General features: G+C 42.2%; 1 protein-coding gene across 2 annotated transcripts in view; it reads left to right on the plus strand.

Annotated features, from left to right (window-relative positions):
• Positions 1–6,491, plus strand: part of LOC101956806 (uncharacterized) — a 33,554-nt gene extending 27,063 nt beyond the window's left edge. For both annotated transcript variants that reach the window (XM_021735344.3, XM_021735345.3), the window contains exon 4: positions 603–6,491. In XM_021735344.3, coding sequence (XP_021591019.2) covers positions 603–2,899 — 2,297 coding nt within the window. In that variant the 3' untranslated portion in view covers positions 2,900–6,491. The remainder of the gene's footprint in view (positions 1–602) is intronic.
• Positions 6,492–23,622: the final 17,131 nt, after the last annotated feature.

Raw genomic sequence — 23,622 nt, forward strand, 5'->3', positions numbered from 1 at the left:
TCTGGTAATACTGACATAGGCTGTGTGGGTGGGTGCATGCATGGATGTGTATATTTTTTCCATTAAAAAGATTTATCCATATTTCTCCATATGGACCCTATGCTCTTTAGCCCTATTGAATATCTGTGTTACTGTCATCTAAATTCCATCTCTTATATCTGGGTCTCTGTCGTGGTAGACAGAAAATGATTTTCAGACAGTCTCCAAAAAACCTAGAAATGTTCATGTTTCACATTTCCCTTTTTTTAATTGAGAAATGAAGGGAGTTGGTGGATTTTCCCCAATTGTACGATAATGTATTCTGGAGTAGGAAGGCCTGTAGTGGATAAAAGTAACATGCATTCCTTTTCTATGGTATATATATGGTCCTTAATTATATGCTCATCTTGAATACCGTAAATTCTCAGATGTTTTTGTTAATTCTCACAAAGTAATTTTGTCTGTCTGTTATTCTTTCACTCACATATATTTGGAGTAAGGATGGCTTTCAGTGTACTCCTCTGCCACCCTGCTGATGTCCCAACTGCTTTGACTTCATGTTATATTTACAAAGTTATTCCCAATCCAATATGTAAAATAATTGTCATATTTATTTATTTCAGCCATGACCTCTCATCATACCCAGAAAATTTCACCAGAGCCTGGCATAGAACATTTATTTAAAAAAGTGATACAGAGAAGATGTGGAAATTGTGACCTTGACTTTTTACAACAAAAGAAAGTATGGGACATTGCAGGTGAGAATGAAGGTCAGAAATCATACTATAAAGAACAAGACCAATTAGTAGTGACTGTCCATAATGAAAATTCTACTGTCAACAGAACTCAAGAACATTTAATAGCTCAAGAAAGTATTCAATTTATAACTAAAGGCCAAGTTTCTAAAAGTGATCACTTAGAAAATTTCATTGGAAACCATTCATTACTCTGCAATGAACAAAGAATGTCTTCTTGTGCCCAAACATACATCTATAAGGATTGTGGAGAGGCCCCTGTTTACTCATTATTGCTTAATCTAAATTCAGATATAAATTTCAGGAAAGTGTGCAACACAGATAATGAAACAAGCAACACCTTTAGTCAGGTCTCTACTGTAAGCAATTACCAGTGTGCTTCTGTTAAAGAAAACAATTGTGAATGTAGCAAAACACAGAAGAACTCTGGCTCTGGTTGCAATATGAGAGAACATCAGCTTGGTCATTGTGCACAGAACCCTTACAGAGATGATGAATGTGGGAATGTCTTTCCTCAGTGCTCAAAGCTGATGACCCATCCAAGTACTCAGGGCCAAGAGGCGCCTTGCAAATGTGAGGAATGTGAGAGAGCTTCTAACCTAGCAGCCAGCCTTCCTCAATACAGTGGAGCTCCTCCTGGAAGGGAGCCCCCCAAATTTAAGGAGTGTGTCCAAGCAAGGAGTTGCTCACCCCTTTCTAAACACCACAGGTACCATAGCAGTGATCAACACTACAAATTTAAAGAATGTGGCACAACTTTTAGTCAAGAACCATCCCCTGGTAAGCACCATAGAATTCATAGTGGAGAGAAACCCTACAAATGTGAAGAATGTGGCAAATCCTTTAAAAATTGTTCAAACTTTTCTAAACACCTCAGATGCCATAGCAATGAGGAAACCTATAAATGTAAAGAATGTGGAAAAGTTTTTAAGAAGTTTTCAACTCTTACTCAACACAAAAGGATTCATACAGGAGAGAAGCCCCACAAGTGTGAAGAATGTGGCAAAGTTCTTACTCGAAGAGCATACCTTACACAACACCAGAGAATTCACACAGGAGAGAAGCCCTACAAGTGTGAAACATGTGGCAAAGCTTTTAATCAAAGATCACACCTTACTCAACACCAGAGACTTCATACTGGAAAGCATCCCTACAAATGTGAAGAATGTGGGAAAGGTTTTAATCAAACCTCAGACCTTACTGAACACCAGAGAATTCATACAGGAGAGAAGCCCTACAAATGTGAAGAATGTGGGAAATGTTTTACTCGAAGAGGTTACCTTCCTCAGCACCAGAGATTTCATAGTAAAGAGAAGCCCTACAAATGTGAAAAATGTGGCAAAGGTTTTAGTCAAAGAGCTTGCCTTACTCAACACCAGAGAATTCATACAGGAGAGAAGCCCTACAAATGTGAAGAATGTGGGAAAGGTTTTAATCAAAGCTCAAACCTTACAAAACACCAGAGAATTCATACAGGAGAGAAACCCTACAAATGTGAAGAATGTGGCAGAGGTTTTACTCGAAGAGCATGCCTTACTCAACACCAGAGAATTCATACCGGAAAGCATCCCTACAAATGTGAAGAATGTGGGAAAGGTTTTAATCTAACCTCAGACCTTACCCAACACCAGAGAATTCATACAGGGGAGAAGCCCTACAAATGTGAAGAATGTGGCAAATGTTTTACTCGAAGAGGTTACCTTCCTCAGCACCAGAGATTTCATACTAAAGAGAAGCCCTACAAATGTGAACAATGTGGGAAAGGCTTTAATCAAACCTCAGACCTTACTAAACACCAGAGAATTCATACAGGAGAGAAGCCCTACAAATGTGAAGAATGTGGGAAGTGTTTTACTCAAACACAAAATCTTACTGAACACCAGAGAATTCACACAGGGGAGAAGCCCTACAAATGTGAACAGTGTTGGAAAGGTTTTACTCGAAGAACCCATCTTACTCGACACCAGAGAATTCATAATGGAGAGAAGCCCTACAAATATAAGGAACCTAACAAAGCTTTTAAGGATCCTTTGTCCTTTACTAAACACCAGAGTGTTCGTGCAGGAGAGAATGGAAGTCCCAACCATAGCACCCCAGAGCACCTGCTGGCTTTCCTGCACATGCTACAAGTGCCCAGAGCCTTGGATTGCCACGCATTTCAGTAGCAACTAACCCCACACCAGCCACCTTCCCATGTGGGCAGTTTTGCAGGGCTGCTGACCCACAGGGAGGGAAGTTTGTTCTTTTTCCTTTCTTTCTTTCTTGGTGAGGACATTTGATTTTCTTTCTTTCTGTTCCATCTAAATTTCTTTCTGTCAGCATTGCTGCCTTCCTTTTTTCCATGTTTCCCTCCCTCCCATCACTTTCCCTCTTCTACTGTCTTGTCTTTATATTTTTTCTTCTCTTAAATGTAAGTCCTCTGTGGATGAATGTAAAAATCATTCATCTCCCTAGCCGTCCTCCTGCAAGATTCCATATGCCCCTGATGAGTGCATTCCTGTCACCTTCCTGCTCATTTATTATCTGCACTTAGTTTGTACACCAGGTTGAAAGTTTATCCCTATCTCCTGCTTCCCTCTTGAAGTAGGAAAAAAGGCTGACTTCAAGAGGCTGCTAAATATAATATTTCCTGTTTGTACTTTTGTGTGTGTGTGTGTTTGTGTGTGTGTGTGTGTGTGTGTATGGGGCCAGGCCCAATAGTACAATCTCTGAATTAAATAGGGTAAAAGGTAGAATTGCCCATGGCACAAAGATTCTGTTTTATTTTCTAGCAGCTTCTTTGCTGCCTGAGGGACTTTCTGCAGCTATACCTTCCTTGTGTCCAGGAAAAGCTGAGCAACAGTGTAACCTGATACAACTCCCAGCTGAGCCTAGGAACCTTTCCTCAACACATGAGCTGAAACACATAAACTACAGTCAGCAGAAAGACAACAGCATTGCCTTATTTTCATGATTCCCAGTTTTACTAATAATGCTGATTAGTTGCCAAAGAAAATCATTCCTTAGGCCTTAAGCCCTGCAGAATAATTTCCTTTGGGACAAGGTACTGCCACTCCCTGACAGACCTCCAATAGGATACAGAGCCATCCCAAACCTGACATTGAACTTGGATAATTGGAATGTGGACTGTGTTTCCCTCTGAGTCAATAAAACACATGAAGAGGGCTGGGGATGGAGCTCAGGGACAGAGTGCCTGTGGGTTTAAGGCCTAGCATTATAAACAAGACCAGTCACCTTCCTTCATACTGGAAGGAAGAAAAGGAGAAGAGTGGAAAATACATTCTAGGACTTGACATACACCCCCAGACATAAAATAGTGTGAGACCTAAGCTGGCACTGAATTAAACATCATTAAAAGTGACTTTGACTCTGTGTGTCTTGATGGCTCACCTGTAGAAATAAATTCCCAACCAGGTCTAACTCCCAGGCCTTTACAAAGGGCACAGAGGAGATTTCTGTCCCCACTGAATTTGCAATGAGGCTTTTAGAAGAAGGAGCCCAGGAGGGAAGAGAAACACCTTCTGGAAGCATGGGCTTTGCACCCTTGGAACTGGAGTGGACAGCAGTGTTTGCTCTCCAGAGGAGATGGAATGACTGGCCTTTGTCACTCCCACCCTCCCTAAGATAATGATTGCAGAACACTCACAGCTGGTGAAGAAACCCATGGTGCCCTGGAGAATGGCGGTGTACTATGGAGAATTAGATAAAGTGTTGCCTTCTCTGCCTGTAGCACTTCTCACTGTGCAGGAATTGGACAGGCGTAGCCCAGACACCTCCCCAGCAATGTGGGGACATACTTCGGAAAAGGAGGACTTTGCACACTAGTTTCTTATCCCATGTGCTCCAGGAAAATGTAAGGCTGGTGCAGTATGCACCTGAGGAGGCAGCAGGAACTTCTGATGAATGTGAGCTGACAGAGCCATCATCCCTCAGGGAAGGAGCAGTCCCAGTGGGTGACAGTTCTTGGTACACTGACTGGTTCAGCAGAGGCCGTGGGACCAGTGGACTCCCATTGCTACACAGCCCTCCATGGACACCTTAGGATGTGTTGGAGGCATAGGGCAGAGCAGCCTGTGGGCTGTTCCATGCCTTATGTGCTAGAAATAGTGAGGTCCTGGGTGCCCCAGGAGACCAAAAAAGAAAAAAAAAAAAAGAAAAAACACTCTAATCAAGTCTGTCACCAGGGCAAGAATTTTATTTCCATGCACATATTTTTATTTTTATATGTCCATTGCTTTTGAGGGTTTTTTTTTTGTGGGGGTGGGGGCAGGAAAATGATGATTTAAAAGGTTAACAAGATTCGTTTGACTGGAACTGGACTGTTCCTGACTTAATTTCTGGGAGACCCAGAGGCAGGTCACCTCTCCCTGGAGGCCTCACTGCTGAGTGACCTCCAGGGAGCTGGAAGGTGTCTCCCTGGCCTGCTCATCAGCTCATTTGAGGATCAGATGCTCCTTGGGGACTACAATGGACACTAGGCTTGAGGGTCATCAAGTGACCTCACTGTGGTGCCCTGAGGCCGCATAGTCGCAGCATAGATCACTTCAACAGTCATTTTAATCAAGAGGGGGCATGGCCAAATTCAGGGTGGCCGAGCAGAAGAAATCCTCGGGGAAGCTGTAATTTATATGAGCAGAGAGATGAGGCGCTGTTCTTGCCAGGCTGGATTAGGGTGATATTTAATTTTGAAAAGTGACAGCATTGGGAAGGGGAGGGGCAATGGAGATGGCTGGCTGAATTCTGAATGAGGACCCCGCCTGTGCACTGGGGACCTGACCCGCCCGCTGGGCTCGGCAGGGGTCCACGGCGAGCTGCACCAGCCAGGGACCTGCTGTTCAATCAGGAGCTTGTCCCTCACCTCTCGGCGCCATCATGAAGCCACAGGGAACTGGACACGGACTTGGACTTGAACAGTAAGAGAAGAAGCCGACCAAGAGATCAGCGAACCGAGTTCTTGTCCTTTCCCAGCTACCGGGGCCACCGTGAGAGACCGGCCACGTGCAGGGCAGGCCTAGGAGCTGCGGGGCGACCTCGTGAGGCTTCCTGATGCAGAAAAGCCTGCTCTGGACCCGGGGCTTTGTGCAGAGACCCCAGGAAGACAGGAAAGCGGGGAAGCAGGGCAAGTGCCCTCCCAGACGCCCACCTGCCCCGTGGGAGCGGTGTCCCTGTACGGTCACAGAGACCAAGGGAGGATTTCACCAAGAAGGTGGCCCGCTGCAGAGTTGGGCGTGGGTGGGACAGTGGGCTCTAGAGGCTCCACCGAGGACCTGGCGCGGGCAGCCGGGTCAGGCCAGCCCTGCAGCCCAGCCCATGCTCTCGGAGCCAAACACAGGGCTGGGGAGCGGCTCAGAGGTGAGGCTCTGGGGTCAACCCACGCGGGAGCGGGAGGCAGGAAGATTGCCAGACCCTCTCCTGCCTCGGGGCGGCAGTGACTAAAGAATGAATAACAATAAGACCTGCTGTGAGGAGGGGGCAGAATGGGCGTTTGAAAACACAGAAATGCAGGTAAATTAAAAACTAAAACAGACTCTCGACTCTCGACTCTCGTGGCTGCCTCTGGGGAGTCGAGGAGGGGAGGAAACAGGAAAGAAGGGAAGCAGATCAGTGATTTTATTATGCACTTTTAGCCATCATCGGAATTTAAAAACTATATGCTTATATTACTTTGATTAAGAACAAATTTAAAATTTCTGAATAATGTGAATATCACTTTTAACATTTATATAAGATCATATCAAGAATACATGATTAAGACCACCCTGGTTTCTTGGCTAGTCCCTTGTGATATTTGTTTCATTTAACCATCTCATATCTTCATAAGCTCCTAAAATTCAGAGACTGTTCTACCTTGAATGTGGTTTATTACTATCATTATAACATGAAATATAATGTTAATACAATTTTAAAAATCACACTTGGAGAAGAACACACAGTAAAAGTGCTTGTTGCTCTCAGAGCGCCCAGCAGAAGGGGACAGTGTGCACAGATGCCCACACAAAGTCACTTGAAAGAGCCTGGCCAAGGCAGGGGGAAGGGCGAACAAGGGCCAGTGGGCCTTCAGAGGGTTATGGGTGGGAAACTTGTGGCACCAGGGATGCATTCTCACTGGGTAATGTTTTTTACATTTTTCTTTTTTTTTTTTTTTGGTACTATGGATTGAACCCAGGGGCACATTACTACTGAGTCACATTCCCAGTCCTTCTTATTTTTTGCTTTTAGACAGAGTTTCACTGAGTTTCTTAGGTCCCTGATATGTTGCTGAGGCTAGCCTTGAACTTGTAATCCTCTTGCCTCAGCCTCCCCCAGCCATTTAGCATTACAGCTGTGCATCATATCTGGCCTCTGACATGTAAGTTGAATGTACTGGGTTAATAGATGTCTGGGTTCTTTTGTGTAGCTATATGAAAATACTTGAGATTATGCAATTTATAAAAACAGAAGTTAGTTTTCTCACAGTTCTGGAGGTTGGAGTGTCCAAGTTCAAGGTGTTGGCAGAGCCAGTATCTGTTGAGCATTGGTCTCTCCCTCTGAGAGAGTGCCTGTTGCTGGTTCTTCATGGGGATGTGAACACTGTCCTCTCACAGCAGAGGGGTGGCAGGGCACAGGGAAGGGGCCTACACTGCTTTCTTAATTCCCTAATGGATTAGGGTGCTGATCCATTCATGAGGCTCCACTTCCCAGAAGTCCCACTATTAATACCACCCTGGGGCACTAAATTTCAAAACATGAATTTTAGATGAAGTTCACACCACAGATTGGGGGAAAAGGTTAAACCACCCCCATAATAATCACAAACACTCAGAAACAGACAATGGCCAAATGGAAGTCCGTTATAGGCCAGCCTCAGGCTCTCAGTAGTCATGGAATCAATAAAGAGCAAGGAAGTCAGGTTCCCATCAGCTGAAGAGTGGGCAGGTGAGATGTGGCAGGTCCTTGCAATGGAGTAGTACTGGGCAAGGACATCATGAACTGCTCCATGCTGCTACTGGAGGAACGGCATAGACATTATGCAAAGGGAAAGAAGTCAGTCATGAAAGACTGTTGGTGTTGAGATGCCATTTACAGGAAGAGTTCCCAGCAGGCAGATCTGTAGAGATGGAGCAGGGGGGTGGCTGCCAGGGCCTACGGGCAGGAGGGTGAATGGGGAGTGACAGGTAAGGGGAAGGGGTGCCTGTGGTTCCTGCTGCTGTTTGTAGTAGGAGAAAAAGTTGAATTGAAGGAAAGACTGGTTTCTTTACAGGAGCCAAGGGGCACACCTGTAATCCCAGAGACTCGGGAGGCTGGAGCAGGAGGATCACAGTTCAAAGATAGGCTCAGGAACTTAATGAGACCTAGCCTCAAAAAAATTTATTTTTTAAAAAAGCATGAGGATGTAGTTATTAAGTGCCTCTGGGTTAATCCCTGGTACCACAAGAGGGTGTGGTGGAAGCAGATAGTCATGATCTAGAGAAATCTGTCTCCCTAGGAGGTACACTGCTGAAGTCAGGAAGTGACTTCTGGGCACCATCAAAAGCATCTGGTCTGTTAAGACCTCAGCCAGGAGTGGGTGCAGAGAATGTGCTCAGTGTGTGAGAGCTTCTGCATTTGACCCCAGAACCTACCAAACCTCAGAAGGTTACCAGATGCAGGTAGTTCCTCACTTCTGTTTTCCAGGCTTACAGTGGTACAAACTGTCCCCACACAACCACCTAAAAGCAAGCGCTTTTAGGTCATTGTTTAGCACTCTGCATAACATAGTCAGCACTTTGCGGGCTGGGGAGAGGCTCAGTGGTAGAGTTCACTTAGCATGTGCCAGGCCCTGGGTTCCACCCTGGCACAGCAATGGAAGACGAGTAATACCGCAGGGCGAGGTTGGCTGTGTTGCTGACTGCTCCACTGCAGGTGCCGTGTGTGTTCCCAGTGTGCTCAGGTCAGGCTTGGAAAGGCTGTGGCAGTCAGTAGGTTAGAAGTGTGTTATGCATTGAATTGCTGAACAATTTTGCACCTTATGTAGGAAATCCCCAGTGCAAGTACAGTTGGGGCTAGGAGGCCACCAAAGACCAGAATCTGCATCAGTGCTCTCCACACATAGTCTGGGGATTGAACCTAGGCATGCTCTACCACTGAGCTACAGCCCCAGCTCTTTAGATTTTGAGCAAGGGCCCATCTGTCCTTAGCCCCAAAGCTTTATTCTCTCCCAGGAACTTGCATTCAGTGGGAACCCTGAGGGTGGAGGCTGATTTGGGCTTCCTGAAAATCTGATTTTGGGGGGGCCCAGCTCTGTGGAGCCCAGGGCTCTCACCCAGGGAAATATGTGTTTTCCCAGACAGTTTCTCCCTGGACAGGGGCTGGAGCCTAGCAGATGTGAAGCTGCCAGGTGCCATCATGATTATATCTCTGCTCATTGACAGCCAGCTGGCACTCACGGGGCTCAGAGTCAAGCTGGACCAACCTCAGGCCAAGGACTGGGTCTGCTCTGGGATTTGTTCCCAGGCCCGTTGCCTCCCAGGCCTGGACCTGTGTCATGACAGCCTCGTAACAACATGGAGTTGCTTTACATTGCTGATCCCAGTCTCATAGAACAAGAGGGAAACAAGCTCTGCCTTACACACCTCTCCCTGCTCACCCCCAGTACCACTCAACCGTGTCTAGTACCACAAACGCAAGTGGAGGCTTCTCAGGGTCTGCTGCCTGTCTTAGGAGTGAGTCAGCTTGTTATCTTCAGGACAGAAGTGACCCAAGGTCAGGGTGGCAGGGAAATGCAGACTGAAGTGCCACAGTGCAAGTGTCCCTCATGGAGGAAGGCTTCTTGTCTTGGAAACTGTGGTGGCAATCTTGGAGACAGCGTTCCAATATAGCCTAAGACCACAAGCTTCATTTCCAACCCTACAAAGAAATTTGCGTGAGTTCCTCTTCAGTGATTCTTAGGTTTTGGTGGCTTCTTTAGGAGTCCGACCCAGAAGTTCCCTGGGGACCACTGTCCTCATTTCTGCAGGATGCTTCTGAGAGTTTGACTGCTCAGAAGTCCCCAGTGCAAGTACAGCTGCAGCAAGGAGGCAACCAAAGCACTAGAACAAGCCTCTTATTTTCTGGAATGGCCTTCACTTTAAGTTACTGTGTTACCAGATAACAGCTTTAGTCAGACCACCCACCATAGAACCTGGATCCAGCAGTGGTGGGACCTGGGGACATGGATTTATCTCTGCGTCTACTGTTAAGTGTGCCCATGACAGCAGTGTGGTGGCCCTAGGGGCTCTAGGGGAACATATGGCACCAGCCACTGGCCAGTGGTGCTCCACAGAGTGGGCTGTGAGGGACTGTCCCACCCCATGATTCAGACAGGTTGTCACATACTCAGGACACAAAAGCAGTGAGCAGTAAGCATGGTGTCCTCATTCTGCAGGGTGACAAAAGCTGGGGTCCAGACAACAGATGGCACAGGAGCCATTCACTCTGCTGTCAGGAGCTGACTCCCAACTGCAGCTAAGCAGCAGCTTGGACCTCTCTGGGGCTGCAGGTGAGGCTGCACAGGGCTGCTGTCCACAGAAGCAAAGGAGGCGGAGGAGTGCTGGTCTGGCAACAGAAGCCTGGGGGCACCTGAGAGGCCTCCTGGCATGAGGATGTGCCTGCTGTCCATCAGGAAATTTTGTGTCCCTCCAGGACCAGGCAAGCTGGCCAAACTCCACCTCTGTTGTCACTATGTAGAGAAGCCAGGTTGCTGGTCGTTGAGGTCAAGCAGGTCCATAAAGTTTGTCTCTTCATCTGCTGCCCTGTTGGAGGACACCCCAATGTGCAGAGGCAGGGCTGCCAGCACAGGCCACAGCAGGATCCTGGGGCAGGCAGGGTGAGATGGAAGGTAGGACCAGTCCCACAAGAGCTGTGGAAGCAGCCAAGAGGATTAGTTGATGAAAGGATGTGAAGTTGGTTAAAGAGGAAGGGTGGAGAAAGGCCCCCAAGTCCTAGGCTGAGCTAATGGAAGGAAGGAGAACTGTGGTACCATCTATCTTCTGTCTGTTAGTCACCTGTTAGTTATTTATCAATCCATCATCTATCACTCTCCACTCTTCTAATAATCTATTTGCTATCAATGTATCATCTAAAATATCCTTCATCTATCATCAATTATCATTTATGAATCTATTTATCATGTTTTATCTATCAGTATCTTATGTGCTGCATCCAATTCCACTAACTGAGCTGGGGACATCTTTACTTTTCTCACTGTGAAACCCAAAGTGCCTAGAACTGAGCAGGCACTTAGTAGATGCTGAAGGGATTGTGTAGAAGGTGGCACCTGCCCAGGAAGTCCTCCATCAGTGTTCATTCTTTGATACCCATGGTCACTGCTCTGGGGTGGGAGCTTCCTCTCCAGGCTCCAGCTCTTAGGAGTGCAGATCTCTGAGCTTTGTTGAGTTTTGCAGGGGTGCTGACCTTCATCGAGAGGTCTGCAGGACGGTTTGTACATATTTGATGAGGTGGGCTGACAGCCTCAATGTGCTGCCCTTGCAGGATACTATGAGGCTATCTCCTTTGCCACTGTGCAGATTCTGTCCTTCTCACTGGCCTGGGGTCTGCCCCTGTGACTGCCTACTGACCTGCCATTTACTTGGTGGTTTCACATGTAGCAGCACTGGACTGACACATTACAGTGCCACCAGCTCCTTCTAGCAACGAAGCTCAGGCACACTGGTTAATTAAGATTAATTAATTTGTCCAACACCAAGAGCCAGTAGGTGCAGGGTTGAAAATCTGTCTTGTGATTGATGTTACTGCCTGTGTCTTCCTTGCTCTGTTGGGTGGACAGCCAGAGTGCTTCCATGGGACTCAGAGAAGGAAAGGGGATGGCTTTCTAACTTGGAGCTGTAATCCTGGATTCTACTCTCCAGGTTTCCCTTTGATCCAAGTTGTTTCTGAGCCCCATCCTCTTTCCTGGCTTGAAAATCTGCATTTCTATTTATTATTTTAATACATTATAGTAATACATAATAGTGGGGTTCATTTTGATTCATCCATAAATGCATATAACATAGTTTTCTCTATTTCAGCCCAGAGTTGAAACAACCCCTTTCCTACCCCTCCCTTCTCCCCTCACCCCCTTTCTCTCTTCTATTGGTCTTACTTCTATTTGTTTATTTTAAATTAGATCATGATAGTTATAAATAAAATTGGAATGCATTGTGACATATTCACACATACTCCTAGTATAATTGATTGACTTAATTCCCCTGTTCTTCCTTTCCTTTCTCTTCACCCTCTCTTTTGTTACCTCAAATCTACTCTATCTCCCTTCTGTTTTACAATATCACCCTTTTAATTATTTTTATTCTGTGTAGTTTTGGCATGTGAGAGAAAACATTCAACCCTTGACTCTGTGTCTGGCCTGTTTCACTTAGCATGTTCTCCACTTACATCCATTTACCCACAAATGTCCTAATTTTATTCTTTCTCTGAGCAGAACTCCATTGTGTATATGTGCTAATTTTTTATCCATTTGTCTATTGATGGGCACCTGGGCTGGTTGTATAACTTGGCTGTTGTGGGATGTACTGCTCTAAACACATGTGTGCATGGAAATTATGTATCTCCATCCCAGTTAGAAATTGTAGGTTGTATCATTTCATCAAAGACCACCCTATTCTTCCCTCTTGCTCCTGTGGGGCAAGCAGTCTCAGCAGCCCAATTGTGCTGGGGCAGTGGAGCACATAATGACAAAGCCAGAGAAACTTCCTGGAGATAGCACCAGAGAGCTGTGGCTTGTTGGAGAAAGCTTGTGAGGAGTCAGTGGCCACTCCAAGGAGAATTCAGTGGCCACAGGCTGAAAGGGAGCCCCCCGCATCCCTCACGGTGCTTTGCCAAGTGTGCCTGCCTTCTTCATGGCATTTTGTACAGTGGTGGCTGGCTGGACAGCTGACAAGTATCCTTCCACAGTGTCCTCAGTCCCACATCTGGTCCCATTTATAGAGAGATCTTGTATGTTGGGACTCATCAGAATTAGCTTGTTAGGTGCGTGTTTCTGATCAACATCCTAAGGAGCAACTGTCCTGGTGTACATGCAAGAAAGTGACTTATACGGTCAACACCAGCCTGTCCTGTGTACCAGTGTCCGTGAGTGGAAGCCCATGTCCCTCAAGACAGCATGATCTGGACTTATCTAAGCACTCCTGGATTTTTAGAATTTCTACTAGGAAATCAGATTTTTTTTATTGGTTTACCTTCAAAAGTGACCTAATGTTTCTCTACTGGAGGCTTTTACTATTCCATGGGTACATTCTCAGTATACTATCTGCATACTATGCATATTCAGCATTATACTTATAATGGGCCATGGAAACGTTATTTTTGGGGTCTTATCTATTTGAGGTTCTAAATGAATCTGTGGCTGGATGTTTATCTAATTCCTAAGGTTTGGAAACTTTTTTGCTATGAATTTACCAATGCCAATAGCCTACCTCTACTCCTTCCTTGATGCCAATGTCTCTTAAATTTGGTTTCTTAGTTTTGTCCCAGACTTCTTATATATTCCAATTATAGTTTTTGTTCTTAAATACTATATGAATATAAAAGACTAGATATATGTCTTCAAGATCTGAGATTATGTGTTTTAGTTGATCTAGTCCATTGGAGAGATCATCAACTGTATTTTATTGAGTCTTTTATTTCTAATATTTATATTTGTTTCTCTCCAGATTCTTTATTGAAATGATCCTTAACAATCTGTATTTTCTCCCTTTTTCATTATTTAAGGCTTATTTTAATCCATTAATTCCTTTGATAATATTTTAAGTCATTAAGTCATTGTCTAGGGATTCATTCAATTCAATATATATGGATTCAGTTATTGAGTAGCTACAGACTTTTGGAGGTATCTAGTGATCTGTTTCACTATGTTTTCTGAGGTCCTGTATTTGGACATCTGCTGTGATGGACTTATTTTCCTCTTTTTTGTGAGGGTCTTTAGTGAGCAGTTTTTAAAAACATAATAAATAAACCCTGGTCTAGGAACACAGGATCAGCTTAATCAAAGTATCACTTTGAGAGAAAGGAGTAACAACCAGTAACAGTAAAAATTTAGGAGCAAAGTATGTATTCAATGTATACTAAAAATGTATTCAATATATAGTAAAATTACTAATGATCTCTAACAACTCTATTATCCAAAGAAGGAAATTGGGTAAGAAATGACATAGATATTTTAGTTGTATTCTCATTGCTGTGATTAAAATATCTGACAAGAACCACTTAGAGGGGGAAAAGTATATTTTGGCTTGTTATTTCCAAGGTTCAGTCCATGTTTGGCTAACTCCATGGCTCTGGGCCCGAGGTGAGCAGACACTGTGGTGCAGGGCACAGCAGATGTAAACAGAAAGCAACCAGGAATCAGAGGGAGAGTTTTGCTCACCAAAGACAAAATAGAACTCCTAAAGACATGCTCTCAGTGACTTACATTTTCCAGCCATAGTCTGCCTTTTCAAAGTTCTCAGCCACTTAAACAATTCAAATGGATTAGCCCAATATTTAGGCTATACCTTTGATAATCAAATTGTTTCACTTATGAATATTCTTGCATTATCTAATGTATGAGGTTTTTGGGGACACTATATCCAAAACATAACATTCTCCTCCTGGCTCCCAAAAGCTCATGCCCATCTAACCAAAAAACAATAACAACAACAACAACAACAAAAAAACAACAACAAAAGAAAACCATGACATTTAGTCCGTTTCCAAGAGTCCTCACAGCCTTAACAGTTCTGACATGACCCAAATGTCCAAGTACAAAATCTCTTTGGAGGATCAAGGCAAATTTTAAGCTCTTCCCTTATAAATATGAAAAGCAAAATATATATATTCAATATACAATAGCACAGAGTAAACATTTTCACTTCCACTTATGAGGGAGAAATAGGGGCATAGAAATAAGGAATAGAACCAAAGGAATATGAAAATTTAGCTAGAAAAACAAGTTCTGTAGCTCCATGTCTTGCAGCTGGGGCACAAGGCATTGCGATGTTCTATCCAAAGGGTTTGTGTAGCTCTGTGCCTATGACCTGGTTTGCTGAAGCCTACAAGGCCTTTCTTTTGACTTGCTTTGGCTTGCTTCTTGCAGCTGTCTTCAGAATGTGTCCAAATTTACTGGCATCTTAATATTTGGGGAGTCTCTGCTGCAGATTTGGCTTTATTTTCACAACTTCATGCGTCACCTTCTCAGGGAAGACTTCAAGGACTCCAAAGTTGCTATACTTTGGCTGACCTCCCAGTTTTGCCTTTGAAATCTCAATGGAAGCCTCAATGACCCCCTGACCCTTGCATCCTGCATTCCTGAATAACTAGCACCTTGTGGCTGATGCCAAGGATTCCAGCCTCCTGTGCAGAAGCCAGGCCTCCTGGGATCATGACTGTAGCAGCCTCTGAGTGTCTGTGTGGCTGAGCTTGGTGAAAAAATTTCTAGTTACTCCTGTGAAAGTAGGGTGCCCCTATGATCTTTTTTATTAGCTACACATGACATTACAATGATCTTGGCAACTCATACATTTGAATCAAATGGGGTATAATTTCTCATTTTTCTGATTGTACAGATTGCAGAATCACATTGGTCATACAGTCACCTATATACATACAGCAATCATAATGTCTATTTTATCTGCTGCCCTTCCTATTCCCCTTCCCCTCCCCTCCCCTCCCATCCATTCTCTCTATCCAATCTAATGTGACACACTTTTTTTTCCTTTTTCTCCTCACAACATCATACATGTATTCTGTATAATGATGAGGGTCTCCTTCCATCTTCTGTGCAATTCCCCTTCTCCCTCCTTTTCCCTCCCACCTCTCTTTCCTATTTAGTGGTAGTCTTCTTCTCATGCTCTTCCTCCCTATCCCATTTTGAGTCACCCACATTATATCAGAGAAGACATTCGGCATTTGTTTTTTAGGGATTGGCTAACTTCACTTAGCATAATCTGCTCTAATGCCATCCATTTCCCTGCAAATGCCATGATCTTGTTATTTTTTAATGCTGAGTAATATTCCATTGTGTATAAATGCCACATTTTTTAATCCACTCATCTATTGAAGGACATCTAGGTTGTTTCCACAGTCTAGCTATTGTGAATTGTGCTGCTATAAACATTGATGTGGTTGTGTCCCTGTAGTATGCTCTTTTTAGGTCTTTTGGGTATAGTCCGAGAAGGGGAATAGCGGTGTCAAATGGTGGTTCCATTCCCAGCTTTCCAAGGAATCTCCATACTGCTTTTCAAATTGGCTGCACCAATTTTCAGTCCCACCAGCAATGTATGAGTGTACCTTTTTTCCCGCATCCTCACCAGTACTTATTGTGGTTTGATTTCATAATGGCTGCCATTCTTATTGGAGTGAGATGGTATCTTAGAGTAGTTTTAATTTGCATTTCTCTGATTGCAAGAGATGGTGAGCATTTTTTTCATGTATTTTTGGTTGATTGTATATCCTCTTCTGAGAAGTGTCTGTTCAGGTCCTTGGCCCATTTGTTGATTGGGTTATTTGTTTGTTTGTTGTTTAACTTTTTGAGTTCTTTGTATACTCTAGAGATTAGAGCTCTATCTGATGTTTGAGGGGTAAAAATTTGTTCCCAGGATGTAGGCTCCCTATTCACCTTATATATTATTTCTCTTGCTGAGAAAAAAACATTTTAGTTTGGATTCGTCCATTTGTTGATTCTTGGTTTTAATTCTTGTGCTATAGGTGTCTTATTAAAGAAATTTTTGGCCTGCTCCCAAGTGATGAAAATTAGGGCCAACTTTATCTTCTATTACCTGCACAGTCTCTGTTTGATTCATAGCTCCTTGATACATTTTGAGTTGACTTTTGTGCATGGTGAGAGAAAGGGATTCAATTTCATTTGGTTGCATATGGATTTCCGGTTTTCCCAGCACCATTTGTTGAAGATGCTATTCTTTCTCCATTGCAGGCTTTTAGCACCTTTGTCTAATATAAGCTAGTTGTAATTTTGTGGATTTGTCTCTGTGTCCTCTATTTTGTACCGTTGGTCTACCAGCCTGTTTTGGTGCCAGTACCATGCTGTTTTTGTTACTATTGCTCTATAGTATAGTTTAAAATCTAGAATCGCGATACCACCAGTTTCACTCTTCCTGCTTAGAATTACTTTAGCTATTCTGGGTCTCTTATTTTTCCAGATGAATTTCATGATTTCTTTTTATATTTCTGCAAGGAATGCCATTGGGATTTTGATGAGAATTGCAGTGAATCTGTAAAGTGCTTTTGGTAATGTGGCCATTTTAATAATATTAATTCTGCCTATTCATGAGCAAGGTATATCCTTCCATCTTCTAAGGTCTTCTTCTATTTATTTCTTTAGGGTTATGTAGTTTTCATTGTATAGATCTTTCACCTCTTTTGTTAGGTTGATTCCCAGGTATTTCATTTTTTTGAGGATATTGTGAATGGGGTAGTTGTCCTCATTTCCATTTCAGAGAATTTGTCACTGATATACAGGAATGCCTTTGATTTTATATCCTGCCACTTTGCTGAACTCATTTACTAGTTCTAGAAGTTTCTTGGTTGAACTTTTTGGTCTGCTAAGTATAGGATCATGTCATCAGCAAATAGTGCTAATTTAAGTTCTTCTTTTCCTATATTTATGCCTTTAATTTATTTCGTCTGTCTAATTGCTCTGGCTAGTGTTTCAAGAACTATATTGAATAGAAGTGGTGAGAGAGGGCATCCCTGTCTTGTTCCAGATTTTAGAGGGAATGTCTTCAATTTTTCTTCATTTAGAATGATGCTGGCCTGAGGCTTAGCGTATATAGTTTTTACCATGTTGAGATAATTTCCTTTTATCCCTAGTTTTTCTAGTATTTTGAACATGAAGGGATGCTATTTTTTGTTGAATGCTTTTTCTGCATCTATCGAGATGACCATATGGTTCTTATTTGAGAAGGATCCATGTGCTGCTGAGAAAAAAGTGTATCCACTTGATGTTGGGTGGTATATTCTATATATGTTAATTAAGTCTAAGTTATTAATTAATTGTATTATTGAGCTCTATAGTTTCTTTATTCAACTTTTGTTTGGAAGATCTGTCCAGTGGTGAGAGAGGTGTGTTAAGTCAATTGTTGTGGTGAATTACATTTATTGATTTCCATATATTGAACCTGCCTTGCATCCCGTGGATGAATCCCACTTGATCATGGTGCTCGACCTTTTTGATATGTTTTTATATCCGATTTTCCAGAATTTTATTGAGGATTTTTGCATCTATATTCATTAGGGATATTGCTCTGAAGTTTTCTTTCTTTGAAGTGTCTTTATCTGGTTTTGGAATCAGGTGATGTTGGCCTCGTAGAATGAATTTGGAAGTACTCCTCTTTTCCTATTTCCTGAAATAGATTGAAGAGTATTGGTATTAGTTCTTCTTTAAAGGTCTTGTAAAACTCTGCTGTATATCCTTCCGGTCCTGGGCTTTTCTTGGTTGGTAATCTTTTGATGACTTCTTCTATTTCCTCACTTCATATTGGTCTGTTTAGGTTGTGTATATCCTCCTGACTCAATCTGGGTAGATCATATGGCTTAAGGAATTTATCCATGCCTTCACTATCCTCTATTTTATTAGAGTATAGGTTTTCAAAATAATTTCTATTTATCTTCTGTATTTCTGAAGTGTCTGTTGTGATGTTGCCTTTTTCATCCCATAAGCTAATAATTTGGGTTCTCTCTCGTCTTCTCTTTGTTAGCATGGCTAGTGGTTTATCAATTTTATTTACTTTTTCAAAGAACCAACTTTTAGTTTTGTCAGTTTTTTTGATTGTTTCTTTTGTTTTGATTTCATTGATTTCAGCTCTGATTTTAATTATTTCTTGCCTTCTACTGTATTTGCTGCTGATTTGTTCTTTTTTTCTAGGGCTTTGAGATGTAGTGTGAGGTCATTTATTTGTTGGATTTTTCTTCTTTTAAGGAATGAACTCCATGAAATGAATTTTCCTCTTAGTACTGCTTTCATAGTGTCCCAGAGATTTTGATATGTTGTGTCTGAGTTTTAATTTACCTCTAAGAATTTTTCAATTTCCTTTTTGATGTCTTCTGTAATCCTTTGTTCATTCAGTAGCATATTGTTTATTCTTCATGTTATGGAGGAATTTTTCTTTCTTATTTTATCATTGATTTCCAATTTCATTCCATTATGATCAGATAAAATGCATGGTTGTATCTCTACTCCTTTGTATTTGCTAAGATTTGCCCTGTGACATAATATATGGTCTATTTTTGAGAAGGACCATGTGCTGCTGAGAAAAACGTGTATCCGCTTGATTATGGGTGGTATATTCTATATATGTCAATTAAGTCTAAGTTATTAATTGTATTATTGAGCTCTATAGTTTCTTTATTCAACTTTTGTTTGGAATATCTGTCCAGTGGTGAGAGAGGTGTGTTAAAATCCCCATGATTATTGTTTTGTGGTCTATTTGACTGTTGAACTTGAGAAGAGTTTGTTTGATGAACGTAGCTGCACCATTGTTTGTGGCATATATATTAATGACCGTTAAGTCTTGTTGATGTATGGTTCCCTTGAGCAGTATGTAGTGTCCTTCTTTATCCTTTTTGATTAACTTTGGCTTGAAGTCTATTTTATTTGATATGAATATGGACACCCCTACTTGCTTCTGAGGTCCATGTGAGTGGTATGATTTTTCCCAACCTTTCACCTTCAGTCTATGTATGTCTTTTCCTATCAAATGAGTCTCCTGTGGGCAGCATATTGTTGGATCTTTTTAAAAATCCAGTCTACTAGCCTATGTTTTTTGATTAGTGCATTTAAGCCATTAACATTTAGGGTTACTATTGAGATATGGTTTGTACTTTCAGCCATATTTGTTTATTTTTGTTATTTAATATGATTTGTTTTTCTTCTTTGATTAGTTTTTCCTTTACTGTAATACCTCTCACCATTGGTTTTCATTGTTATTTTTCATTTCCTCTTCCTGTAATGTTTTGCCAAGGATGTTTTGAAGTGCTGGTTTTCTAGCTGCAATTTTTTTTAACTTTTGTTTATCATGGAAGGTTTTTATTTCATCTTCAATCCTGAAGCTTAATTTCGCTGGATACATGATTTTTGGTTGGAACCCATTTTCTTTCAGTGTTTGAAATATGTTGTTCCAGGATCTTCTAGCTTTCAGAGTTTGTGTTGAAAGATCAGCCATTATCCTGATTGGTTTAACCCCTAAATATAATCTGCTTCCTTTCTCTTGTGGCTTTTAAGATTCTCTTCTTATTCTATATGTGTCTTGCTGTGGATCTCTTATGATTTTGCACATTCGGCATCCTATAGGCTTCTAGGATTTGGATTTATGTTTCATTCTTCAGGTCTGGGAAGTTTTCTAGTATTATTTCATTGAACAGGTTGCTCATTCCTTTGGTTTGGACCTCTATCTCCTCCTGTATCCCAATAACTCTTAAGTTTGGTCTCTTTATGTTATCCCATATTTCTTGGATGTTCTGCTCATGGTTTCTTAACAGCCTCGCTGAGCTGTCTATGTTCTTTTCAAGTTGAAATACTTTGTCTTGTTGTCTGATGTTTTATCTTCTAAGTGTTCTGCTCTGCTGGTAATACTCTCATTTGAGTTTTTAATTTGGTTTATTGTTTCCTTCATTTCCAGGATTTCTGGGTTTTTTTATAACCTCTCTCTCCCTATAGAGTTGGTCAAAGTGATCTTTCATTGTCTGATTTTGCTGTATAATGTCTTCCTTGAGACTCTAGATCATCTGAAGCATGTGTATTCTGAACTCTTTATCTGACATTCTATCTGCTGCAGATATTACCTCTTCTAATGTTGAATTGACCTGCATTGTTTGTGGTCCTTTCTTTCCTTGTCTTTTCATACTGCTCATGTTTCTTTCCAGCTTTGTGAAACTTTTGTGTTAATGATTTTCCCCTTACATATTTATATTGCTCTTGTATAGCTCCAAAATCTCTCTTTTGTGGAGAAAGACAATGTTAACAGTTCCCAATATCAATAGTACATCATCTAAGCACAAGTTTTCATTATTAATACATTTATAGTTAGACTCTAAGTCTACAGATATTGGCTTCAATTATTATTTAAAAATATAGTCATTAGTTTCATAAAAGGCATACCATTTCTGGTGGCATATAGAAAACTGAATTTCAGATGTAGGATGTTATGCTTAGGGGGAAAGGAATGAGGGTATGAGGTTAATATAACTTAGCAACTTTGGAGAACTATAACCAATAGATGAGTAATTTACAGAAGAATGTATAGATTCAACCTCCTATCTGTATTTAGAAAGTTACCCTACATATAGATGGTAAAATTTAGGGGGTTAAAAGTGGGATAGAGGGAGTAAGAATGAAGAAAAAAATAACAAGGAAGAAAAGAGAAAAAAGAGAGAGGGAAAAAGAAAATAAGAAAGAAAAAAGAAGTGCGGGAGGTGGGGCATATGCAATTCCTCTATATTATATTATTCTGGGGATTCAGTTGTTAAAGTCCTATTCCATGCACAGTTCTTGGTTTCACATATGTTGAGGTTGTGAGAGAGAGAGAGAGAGAGAGAGAGAGAGAGAGAGAGAGAGAAGAAAAGAAAGCAAAAAAAAAAAAGTCTCTCAGAACTCTGTTTTCCTTTCTTCCAGTAGGTGGCGTTCTCTATTCCTAGCTTGAGCCTGTGTGGTCAGGGTGGTGGATGTAGCCAGTGTGAAAGGACATGAGCTTCCACCTGTAGCCTCCCTACTCTGGACTCTGAGATGGAAACCAGGTGCCTGTACAGTTGTTGTTTCGTGTTGATAGCTACACCCCCCAAAAGCTTGTGGGAAAAATTTTGAGTTATCGCAGCTAAGGGAGGGGGAGTTGGAAACCAGGTACCTGGATCAGCCATAGAACCATGCTGGTAGCCACGACCCCGGTTGATGGGTTTTAAGGGTTGATGGGCTTCCTCCGGTCTGGTTGCTCGGGGGGCTGGGCCTGGCTTCCTCCTCCGGTCTCCCATGATCTTTTATTAAGGATTTTTTTACACCCTTGAGCTAGAGATAGGTGTTGTCTCCCACAATTCCTGAGATGCCCTCAAGCCTTCTTTCCTATTGTCTCTTTAAAGTGTTTTGCATGTCTTTAGTGCTTGTGATCTTCAACAATCACACCTTCCTTAGCCCCAGTTTTACTTCTACTTTTTTGGGGGGATACTACAAGTTTTGAAATCTTTCTGCTATGCTTTCTTTTGATTCTCACAATATTATTGGCAAAAAGCCTCCAGCAATATCTGTGACATTACCTGAATGCTGTGCTACCTTGAAATTTTACCCACTAGATTAATTAGTATATCACCTTTAAATTCAGCCTCACAAACTGTCTGAGGACATGGGCAAGATTTAGATAATTTCTTTCCCAGAATATGACAGGTATGGCATCTAGTCCAATTTCCAATAGGGCCCTTCTCCTCTGAAACTTCATGGATCCAATCCTCACTGCTCACAATTTTAATGACATTCTGGCTTTTCTATCTCCCATTGGAGTTGCCCACTAAGCTGTGCTCATAGCATTCTAAAGCTTTCCGGCTTGTATCTCTAAACTTTTCAAAAATTCTCCCCCTGCAAGCCAGGTCCAAAAGCTTTTGAACCACAAGGGCACATTAGTCACAGCAAGGACTCCACTCCTGGTACCAATTTTAATGTTAGGCAGTTTTTGCATTGCTGTGACCGGTACACCTGACAAGTACAAATCAGAGGAGAAAAGTTTATTTTGGCTCACCGTTTCAGAGCTCTGTCCACAGTTGGCCACCACCATGGCTCTGGGCCAGAGGTGAGGCAGAACACTGTGGTGGAAGGGCATCAAGAGGAAACCAGCTCAGGACACTTCAGCCAGGAAGAGGGAGGAGAGAAGTGAAGTGCTCTCTTCTCACAGGGACAAAATGTAAGTCCCAAAGGCCTCCCCCAGTCAACTCCTTTTTTCAGCCAATGTCTACCTGCCTGTAATTGCTGTCAAGTTAATTTCTATCATTGGATTAAATCTCTAATTAGGGTCTACTTCTTATAATCTAATCACTTCACCTCTGAACATCCCTGCCTGTCTTACACTCAAGCTCTTGGGGGACACCACATCAAAACCCTAATGATTGGATAGAATAAAAACATTGAGCATTGATGATAGTATATGAAATTGAATGGAAGAATAGATAAAAGTAAAAAAAAAGAAAGAAAAAACAGGAAAGAAAGGTGGGGGAAAGAATAAGATAAAACAAGTAGAGAAAAAATGAAGGAGAGAACAGGAACAAAGATGAGAAAGAAGAAAGAAGGCATCAGGGGAGGATCCAATTACTTGGCAAAATATAAAAAGATTAGAACTCTGAAAAAACACAAATTTGGGAAATAATGTAGAAATCAGTTTATGTTGTGCAGCAAATTCAGTAGCAGTCATGAAAAGATTCCATTTTCTCCTTGCAGTGGTTTTGAAGATGGAGAAATTTCTTTCTGGGGTGTTGAGTTTAGACTTTCCTAGCTATGAGGGTGCTTGTGTGGAACAAATGTCACTGTGTTTGCTTGCTATCAGCTCTGACTCAGACCATCCAGAGTCATTTTAAAGGAGTCTGTATGCTGATCTCTGTCCCCTGCTTGGAGGAGCACTGTCATCTCAGAGCATAATTTGCCCTCAAAGAGAATTTTTATGCTGACTGGGGACAGGAGTGTAACTCTCCAGGGCTTCTTGACAGCTCTCTCCAATGCAGTCTGAGGACCCAGCATATGGTGCTGCACTCTTTGTTCCCAGAGCCTCAATCCACGAGCTGGGGTGGTGGTGTGGGACACACCAGTCCATTTTCTGGGACCTTCTGTTCTCATGGCAGAACATTACAGACTCACTCCTTCCCATCCAACCTGATCCATCCCAGTTCCACCCTGTCAATCCTTCTCTTCATC

This window comes from Ictidomys tridecemlineatus, chromosome 12 (assembly GCF_052094955.1).
Source record: "Ictidomys tridecemlineatus isolate mIctTri1 chromosome 12, mIctTri1.hap1, whole genome shotgun sequence".
Classification (NCBI taxonomy): domain Eukaryota; kingdom Metazoa; phylum Chordata; class Mammalia; order Rodentia; family Sciuridae; genus Ictidomys; species Ictidomys tridecemlineatus.